Source organism: Crinia signifera, chromosome 4, assembly GCF_055691185.1.
Source record: "Crinia signifera chromosome 4, ASM5569118v1, whole genome shotgun sequence".
Classification (NCBI taxonomy): Eukaryota; Metazoa; Chordata; class Amphibia; order Anura; family Myobatrachidae; genus Crinia; species Crinia signifera.
Genome location: NC_139220.1, coordinates 96,532,693 through 96,542,452, shown reverse-complemented (window position 1 = coordinate 96,542,452; position 9,760 = coordinate 96,532,693). Strand labels below are relative to the sequence as shown.

Sequence of the window (9,760 nt, the reverse complement as noted above, 5' to 3'; positions counted from 1 at the left end):
TAGAAGCTGACTGGGCGGACTCTTTATCATCCTTGCTTTTATCTCTTTTTAATGCCCCATGATGCCCAAATGCTGAAAAATCTCAAATATATCCATATTACATCCTAGAATATTTTACCACATGGGTTAATGCATGACCATCATATCTGGTTTCACCACATACAGGTACACTTACAGAAATCCCACAAGTTTAATTTTCTTCAAATATTCTCATTAAAATCCTCCGCCAGGTCTGGTTGTTAACTCTAAACATATATTTGTAAAACTTATTCTGCGAGTTGAATGTGGTTTAAGGTGTAGTTCAGGCTTATTATATCCTTGTGTGAACTGGATTAAACAAAGTTCCAAGAGACGAATTTAGTGGTTAATTTTTTTTCCATCCACGGTTTCGTTTTATTCATAGGCTGAACACAGTTGCTATTTACAGTACATGAATGTAGAAATTCTACACTTTATTTTGTAATGTAAACAAGAAACTCCTTATCCAGAGGAATAGAATTTAAGTAAAAGAAGCCAGTCCAGAAAGTATTTACACAATTTAAAATATACTTTATACTTACTGGATAATACACTGAGCGATTTTGCTTAAATTATCTACGAAACTATAGGATCTGACAATGTAAAAATACAATAAAACATTATTTTCTTTATAAGGTAGACAGTTAAATCACACTAAAAATAAAAAAATAAAATGGCATTTGCCACTTAAGGGTAAAAGTTATAGTTCATAAAGGTTTAATGGAACAAAAGTGTGAAACATAAAAAGATATCCCACTAATATGAATAAAAACAACAAATCATTCATATAACCATGAATTCAATAATTAGCAGTGTTCTTTAACAACAAAAATAGATTTATTCTTTAATTATAAATAATACAGCTAATGTCATGTGGTGAAAATGCACACACCTTCCTAGTGAAACATTAAAATCATATATAAAACATCTAATTAGTTTCAACTTCTATTCGTGTAGGTTGATAATATTGTCCCTTACAATGTCATCTAGCTTTATAACATTCTAGATTCCAAGTTCTGGAATGTAGCTGTCCAACAAGAGGCACCAACACTCCAAATTGTCCCTTTTATCTTAAATGCTTTCTACCTGGTCCAATTAACAAATATGCGCGATACAGTTGGTGCCCCATAAAAGGAAAATCCTGGGCAGCAGTCTAGAACACAAACAGTAACAGGGACAAGTCAGCAAAAACGGACGGACTGAACTTCCATTCATTGACTAAATGGTGCTTGAGATGTGTGATGGAAAAATATACCAACAAAGTCAAACTACACACATACAGAATTAATGCATAACAAAGGAAGAAAAAATAATTTATGTATATGTTGGAGGATAAATCAAAATGAGAAAACTTTACATAGGATTAGAGTCTGCACTTGTATAAAATGAATACAATGAAATTAAACAAAACATCAATGCAATGGACAAAAAAAATAGTAATTCAAAACTGCTAAAAGTGAATTGTCCCCAAGCGTGAAAATATTTATGTTAACTGTGCATTCTTTAAATGCGCATTTTTATATGCATGTTATAACCCTTTTCCTTTTTTTCTTCTTTAGATTGGTGCATTTGTAGTACTTTGCAAGTTTAAAGCAAAACTATTATCCATGGTAATAAGAATAGAAAAATAAATAGTAAAAAAAAAAAAAAGAGACAACTGTGCACTTAATAAAAATATTTTGCTTACTTGCCACATCGAATTAGGAGGAGATTTATTAACGATTTGAAATAAAGGTTCAGCACAAGTCACGCCTGAGAGACGTGGCCTACACTCTTTCTCTATGGAGCAGCCATATTGCTTTATCAGCAACTCCATTTTTAAAAGTACAGTACTTCAGTGAGTAGAATTCTAGAACTCGGAGAACCAACAAACACTAATTTACAATATATCACGTGGTATAACTAACTGTTTAGAAGTAACAAAAATATTATTTTGTTTCATGAATATTTATTCAAAATAAACACCAAATGGGTTCCATGGAACATAGTAATACTTCAATTTTGTCATAAATAGTTCAAGGTGTATTTGCTGATAGCAAATCTCCTTTGTGCCTTGATGGGCTTGCACGTTATGTAATTGTATAGAGTTTCAAGAAGACAAGTACTCTGTTTTTGTTGGGGCACTCGTAACTCTTATGTAATTCACTAAATGGGCAATCTACCATAAGAAGTCATTTTCATTGGGCCGGATGAAATTTTACTTGGTTTGTAAGTACAAACATAGACCTACTTGGCAGTCTCAGCCAAATTAGCAAATTATTATTCACAACAAATGAAGGTGTTCTGATAAATTGCCAGAAATAAGCACATGTAAATCAGGTGTATAACATGTGACCCATTATAGGCAGAATCAAAGAGTGAAGCTTGAAAATGTGACTTACCCAGCAGCCTGTGTGGTAGAACTAATACTCCTTTTTTACTGCCAGAAAAATGTGGCTTATTGTTGGGACTACTCAGGTCGTGGCTCAATGGAAAAGGGTCCCTGAAAAATAACTCTAGTCCATTACCCAAAAATCTGACATGTTATGCTATCGGGCCGGACCTGTTAAAGTAGGTGAACCGAGTCATCCAATCCAGGAACAGTTAAAACTATATGGAGAATAGACTCACCAGTACATAAAGATGATGTCATCTCTGAGCGCTGGCAGAGGGAAGACCCACCAATTACCCAGGTCCAGCCTGCAATGTGGACAAGCCGCTGTGACATGTTTTTAAACCTGTGTTCCAGTGGTTTCCAAACTGTGTGCCTAGGCACCCTTGGGTGCCTCATGACACTTGCAGGGGAGCCTTGGGTTGGTGGACCAAGATCAATTCATATTATTTATGGTCAATGTACCAGGCAAAACCAGTGCTGGTGGCTGCCAATCATAATATATGTGGACAAACAGAAGCAAATCCTGTCCCTCACCAGATACCTGTGACATATAAACACAATGAACTTCATTTAATATTTTGTCTGAATTTCTCGATAAGAAGCATTTGGCCTAGGGGTGCCTTGAAAATATTTTGATGCTCTAGGGCAGCAATTCCCAACCCTGGTCCTCAAGTACCCCCACAACATTGTATGTTTTGCAGGTCTCCACACAGAATCACAAGTGCTATAATTAGCTCCACCTGTGGATCTTTTCAAATGTGCCTGAATAATGAGTGCACCTGCCGGGTGACCTGGAAAATGTGCACCGTTGGGGGTACTTGAGGACCAGGGTTGGGAACCACTGCTCTAGGGTGCCGGGATTCAAAAAAGTTTTGGAACCACTGCTGTGCTCAGTTACCTGTGTCGGAACTGGGTTTTAGGTGAAAAAGGGGTTAATATACTATACCTATGTCCCAAATAAAGCTGGACAGTGCAGCTACTGAATTATATATTCTGTAGGGAAAAGCACTGCTAAAACACAAAGGTGGAGAGACGTACTATCTATTTTGTATCCCAGGTGTTTCTGATCAAAGAAAAATGGGGCAGAATTGGCTTTACTCAGATCGGGGTAGCTGTACCATGGAGAGTCATAAAGTGGCGACAGATAAACTACTGACCAATCAGTACCTGTCATTTTTTTCAAATACAGCCTGTAAATGGCTCTCTCTCCACTGTATTACCCTCCAACGCTTAGTACATCTCCTCACAAATCAAAGAACTACTTTAAGGGGGATATTAATTAAGCTGTTTATCACTCTCCATGTTATCACTTTTTGAAGCTTGATACATCTGGCCCTTCATTAATATCAACCTAAAAAGACAATTTCTCTTGAAAGTAAATGCTACACTAAACAGTAGGACAATAATTTTTTTTCAGGCATCTGATCATGTATAGTCTATATTAATGAATTATATTTATTTAGAATTCTTTTATTTGAGTTTAAAATCAGGGTTAGTGGACTGTGGGTCAAGCAAGTCGTACAAGTGGGACCTCACTGGTTTAGTAAAGGTACCTTACTGACTGCACGCAGAGATTCTAGAATATTTTTCACTTGGAAGTTTTGCAGTTCAACCAAATTGTTTTACCTATATACAGTATCACCTTTGGGAAATAAGAACTTACAAGTCTTGCTCCCCTAACAAACAGATTATAGCTTAATCATGTCCTGATATGTATGGCATACTGTAGCTAAAACTAGACTGACTATAAATAAACCTGTATACAGTACAGTACTTCTTGCAAGTCAATTTCAGGATAAATAGACATGACTGTAACAAGATTTTAACTATGAAATCCTTGTCACTGTAAAGTTTATTACAGGCCACAATCTAATTTGAAATACATTCATAAGTTTTTGTGTGCGCACTATTTAAACTAAAAAAAAAAACAGGATCTATAATCTATTACTTTTGATAGACCGAAAAACCAGTAGCAAGAGAGGGATTGATGGGGCAACCATTCCTCGCAACAGAGTAGACTGGTTCGAGGTAAAAGGGGGGAATAGGGTTTAAACACAAAGGGGGAATTCAGTTATTATCACTGCCCGATCGCAGGGGTAAAAGTCAATTGTTACATGTTATAGTGTTGTTTGTGCTCATTAGTGTCGGGTTTAGCAGCGTAAATCAGCTAAACCCAACTAAACTAACTGGCTCCACGGGAGCAACAATTGATCATCTCCACGCAGGAGACAGCTACTGGCGCTAACAACTGAATTCCCCCGATCAGCCTTCTCTGTCTCAGCTGCCTTAGCACACCCATGCAGTGTACGGTCACACAGTTACTGGATATAACACTGTCATATCCAGAAGCACACAAACTGGTGGATGTCATTGGACAATAACTTATCATGTAGTAGGGTGTTTCCACACTCTGGTAAATGAATGCCAGGAACTATTCACCCATTCGCCATGACCTCCATAGCTCGTTAAATGACAGCAGAAAGGGTAAGTGATTGCATTAAGTCACTCCCACAGATCTGGGGTCTGATTGTTTGGGTTTTTTATGGGGTATGGGGGTTGGAGTGGGCTTTGCAAAACCACCCCACAAAAAGAATAGTCTAGATCCGCTCATACACACTGTAAAAGTGCTGGACAATAAGCTTACTAAATATTTTCTAAAGGCATCATGGAAGGAAAAATTATAACAATTCTCGAATGACTCTAAAAAAGTACACCAAGCATTGCATACTCCTATCATTTCGTTTACCAGGTAGTCAGAAGACTCTGGCCAGCAAAAGGAAGCACTACTGAACTGTATGTCACATACCTGCCACAGAAAAGCTGGTAACAGCCCCCACCCCCATTCCCCGATTATTGATCATGAATCTGGATACAAATGAATCCCCAATGCAACATATGTGCTTTGTGTAAACTGTATGTGTCTAGTAAGAAGACATATATTCAACATAGTGTTCTTAAAACGATCAGCACAACACAGCACATAACTAATCACCCTAAGGGCATCATATTTGTATATATTTATATGTATATATATATATAGATTTATTTTTTTTCTACAGTAAACTCTATAGCAATCACATGTAAACATCATTGTTGTATGAGAATACTATGACAGAGAAAGGCAGATCTACAATAAGGTGTTTGCCAAAGTGGTACGTTCAATCCTAGCCAGGGTTGTGGGAGCTGCTGGAAACTTTGGCAAAACATAAAAAAATAAGACCGGAAGGTATCTACCGGTAACTATGTCAATAAGTAAGGCAGTCTCCTAAACTACACAAAATGGCTTATTCCTACATTCTACGCTACCCTGGTAAACGTATTAAACGGCTTCAGCAGTCCCAGTTCCCAAAACGTAAATGACAAAATTATTGGATATAATGGCTTTTTATACAAAGCTAAATGTTTACCTCAGAAACAATATGGCGGCCATTATTCCAGCTGTGTATTGCTGTCTATCACATTGATATTCACTATAAACAATGATGTAATAACGAGGCAACTCTCCATAGTAATCTTTGGAAAAAAAAGTTATACTGTCCATGACAGGTAGTAATGGTCTGTTGCACATACAATAGGGCATTAACATTACATTCTAGGGTAATGAATACTGGGTTCTGGTTTGCAATTAGGTCATCAGATTAAAACTTTTCAATAAGTGCAGAAACTAATTAGTTCATATGTTCAAAGTCACATGGCCAGACCGTACATTATTGCAAAACAGGTTTAAAATATGAATTGATTTTGAAAGTGCTCATAAAACATGTAAATTGTATTCACGCTACAAGACTAACTTATTGTAATCTAGTGTACAAATGTCATCTTTTACACATTCTGAAGATGACACTGATAAAAGGAATGTGATCATTATAAAGCCAGTAATTCTTATTCAATCATTAATATATTAAGTGTTTGTGCGAATTCCGTAACTGGCTTTAAAACAAATAAGAAGGGAACAGGTTACAGGGCTAATGCAAATGTAGGAAATGCACAGGGAAAACACTGAGGCGTGATCCAGTGTTCCACATAAAACTCTATTACACATATACAGTGTATATACGAATACATACTAAAAGCTCCGTTCCTCATAAAAGATCAACGATATTATTTTCAAAGCCCTGCAGTCAACCACATTCACAATCAATGCCCAAATGATTTCAGAATGATCACCGAAATATGAGGATTAATTCTAATCTTTTGCAAACACCTCACTAGAGTGCATAGTTTAAGATGAAGCAGACAACAATCTGAAATACAGTACATGTGAACCATAAATACAATTATTAAAGAATATACATCTTTCTCCTAGTAATATTAGTTGTGTAATCCAGACTGTATACACAAGAGACTCTGCTGTTGTTTTGTTTTTACGTACTACAGACAAAACGTTATGGAGAACACAGCTGCAACCACAAGGGAAAGAGGTGGGACATTAGGTTTACAGACGCACCCGAAAAAAGCAAAGACACTAACATGTGGCAGTGAGACAGCAACACCATGGGATAGATCACATACAGAAGCAGCTTTGTTCAATGTAAACATCAATTCAAAGGGTAAAGTCTTTTGTATCTGTATTCCATTTATGTTTCGTAAACATGTTGGAAGTGCCTTGACTGAGGTATTGAGGTACTCCTCCTAGATAAGGCTGTTATCGATGCAGACTTCTCTGTGCCTCTTTCAGCAAGCTGTCAAAATCCATAGGCTCGTACTTGCTCTTCATTACAGTTGGCGAGGACTCTTCTGCATTTGAATCTGACGAGGAAAGAAGATAGAATGGTTAATAATGCACCAAAAACAGATACATCTAAACTAGAACATATTATTGAATAAACAATTCAATAAACGGCTTTGTATGATTATTTGAGATTTAATTAGAATGGTTGGTTCTTAAAGACTTGGCTTGGCTTCCATAAGAGCAAATTGACAATAAGAAATATAAAAATTCGCTTCCCAGTCAATTAGATCAATCCCAATTTCTCCACTCATTCCCTATTGGACTATGGGGGAAACGTATCAAAGCTTGAAGAGGAAAAAAAGCGGAGAAAGATAAAGTACCAACCAATCATCTGTCATTTTCCAAATACAGCCTATAAAAGGGCAGTTAGAAGCTGATTGGGGAGTACTTCATCTGTCCACTGATACCATGGGTGAGATTTAATGCCGCACGAGTTCAGCTGCAGTGCGAGATGTCCGCCGAACTCGGACGTTATTTTAAAGGGGAATTAACTTACAAGACATGGTTTTCCTTTGTAAGTTAATTCCCCTTTAAAAAAACGTCTGAATTCGGCGGACATCTCGCACTGGCGCTGCACTCTGGCGGCATTAAATCTCACCCCTTGTATCTATCATAATGTCATGAATTTACTGGAATTTTTTTAAGGAGTACACCATGGTCTGTACATATTATAAATTTCACAAATGTCAACTGTATAAAACAGGGATTGGGACACTTTGGCCCTCCAGCTGTTGTTGAACTGCACATCCCAGCATGCCCTGCTCCAGTATTGCTATTTGACCATACTAAAACTGTTGCACGGCATGCTGGGATGTGTAGTTCAACAACAGCTGGAGGGCCGAAGGTTCCCCACCCCTGGTATAAAAGAACATTCAAACAAATTAGCACTGAGCATTTCCTTGATGAGCTAACTGTCCCCAGCATTTGTGTAATTTCGATAACATTCCTAAAAGTCTAAAATGTTCTTCTCCTAATTCCACAGTATGTATGGGAGCGGATAGCTCTCTACTCCTTTACTACCATGCCTGTAGGGATTTATGTATTAGATAATACAGTTCACCAACGTAAAGTGAGCGGAAAATAATTTTAATTGCTCTAGATACATAAAAATGTACAGTAACTTATACTGTTTGTCCTGGAGGAATCAAATGCTTTCTGCCCAATTTACTTTAGATTGTCTCCAAATCTTATGAATGGTTCCTAAACTACAAAAGGGATCTGAATAACCTTTCTGCTCCCAGGCTATATAAATATCATTATTATTATTATTATTTCTGTAACAGTGATGTTGATTCCCGCTACCTGTACAGGACACACTTTCCCATTCCCAACCTGAGTCCACGTGGGTGTGAAGTATTAAAATTTAAAAAACAAACTCATGATAACTTTTTGTCGACTATTGTCATGGCGACCATCTGACCCGGCCAACCATAGGGTGTCGATCAATTCGCCCCCAGTCAGTTATGGGTGCCGGGTGACTGCCTCAAGATGTATGAAGCAGTGATAAGGGAGGAGAAGTTAGCCAGAGGAGAAGTGGCCATGGCAACCAATCAGCACTGAAGTAACAGCTATAATTTGCATAAAATAAAATTATACAGAGCAGCTGATTGGTTGCCATGAGCCACTTCCTCTCTGACTCACTTCTCCATTATCACTGCTTCATACTGTACATCTACCCCTAAATGCTCATATTTGCTCCCACTTTGCATGTGTGCTTTGTTACTAGTCACTGCAGTGCACTTGCATCAGCCTGTACCTGGTGCCGTTTACACTCCTGGAAACAGGCATCTCTACACTTACCTCCAAACTCTGCTTGGTCAGCAGTTGTGCCGACACCTCACTGAACTTTTTCTAGGCGATAACCTCCTATTACAATCCCGTTACACCAGCTCCTTAGTAAGCTTAGATGGCCTGAAAAAGTGCATAACTCTGCATCATCAGTACTTGCGTCTGCTTGGTTGCAGAACATGTGCAGTGCCAGAGAAAGCAGAGTATTGTCTACAAACTGGGGTACGTTCAACTTTGCCACAGCTCCTATTTGTATAGTTAAAAAAAGAACATTAATGCTGCACTTGTTCTGAAGATTCCATAGGTTAGCAAGCCTTCATTGTTGAAAAGACCTGATACAGGGTATCATAGGGATGCAACACATATCGCGCCATGACATTTTTCCCACAGTCACATCACTTACATGGCCGGCAATTTACCTAGATCATTGTATTTGGTCCAAAAGAAATGCCTGAGGCCTCCGTAGCTCATATTAAATGAGGGCTCGTTCCTTTTTCTCAGAGAGGGGCCTTTCTTTAGAGACAATGCGGCATGCTCTGAGCACCGGTATGTAATGAAGCCGTATTTTTCTCCTCTGAAAGGGAAAAACATGATAATAATAATACAATTGATAACCTTGTATAATACAGTAGCACTAACAGATTATTTTCACTGATGCCTGAAGAGCAAATCAACGGTGAATAATATATTGTATATACCATGATGTTCTCATCTGAAAGTCTAATGGAGCCTAAACATGGGGCGATTTCAGGGCATTTTCTAAGCGATCTGATTTCATTTGACTAGAAAATACCTCTGCTTCGCTCCTAGTGTAGGAGCCATCGCGACAGTGATGCACGACCCCGCGC

At 37.9% G+C, this 9,760-nt stretch overlaps 1 protein-coding gene across 2 annotated transcripts in view; it reads right to left on the bottom strand.

Annotated features, from left to right (window-relative positions):
- Positions 1–356: 356 nt before the first annotated feature.
- The window catches only part of PPARGC1B (PPARG coactivator 1 beta), a 99,856-nt gene continuing 90,452 nt past the window's right edge, over positions 357–9,760 (bottom strand). Inside the window, exons 11-12 of one of the 2 annotated variants that reach the window (XM_083182024.1) lie at positions 9,316–9,486; positions 357–7,141 (exon numbers count right to left, since the gene is read on the bottom strand). In XM_083182024.1, coding sequence (XP_083038150.1) covers positions 7,078–7,141; positions 9,316–9,486 — 235 coding nt within the window. In that variant the 3' untranslated portion in view covers positions 357–7,077. The remainder of the gene's footprint in view (positions 7,142–9,315; positions 9,487–9,760) is intronic. The other variant, XM_083182023.1, reaches the window with a different exon arrangement.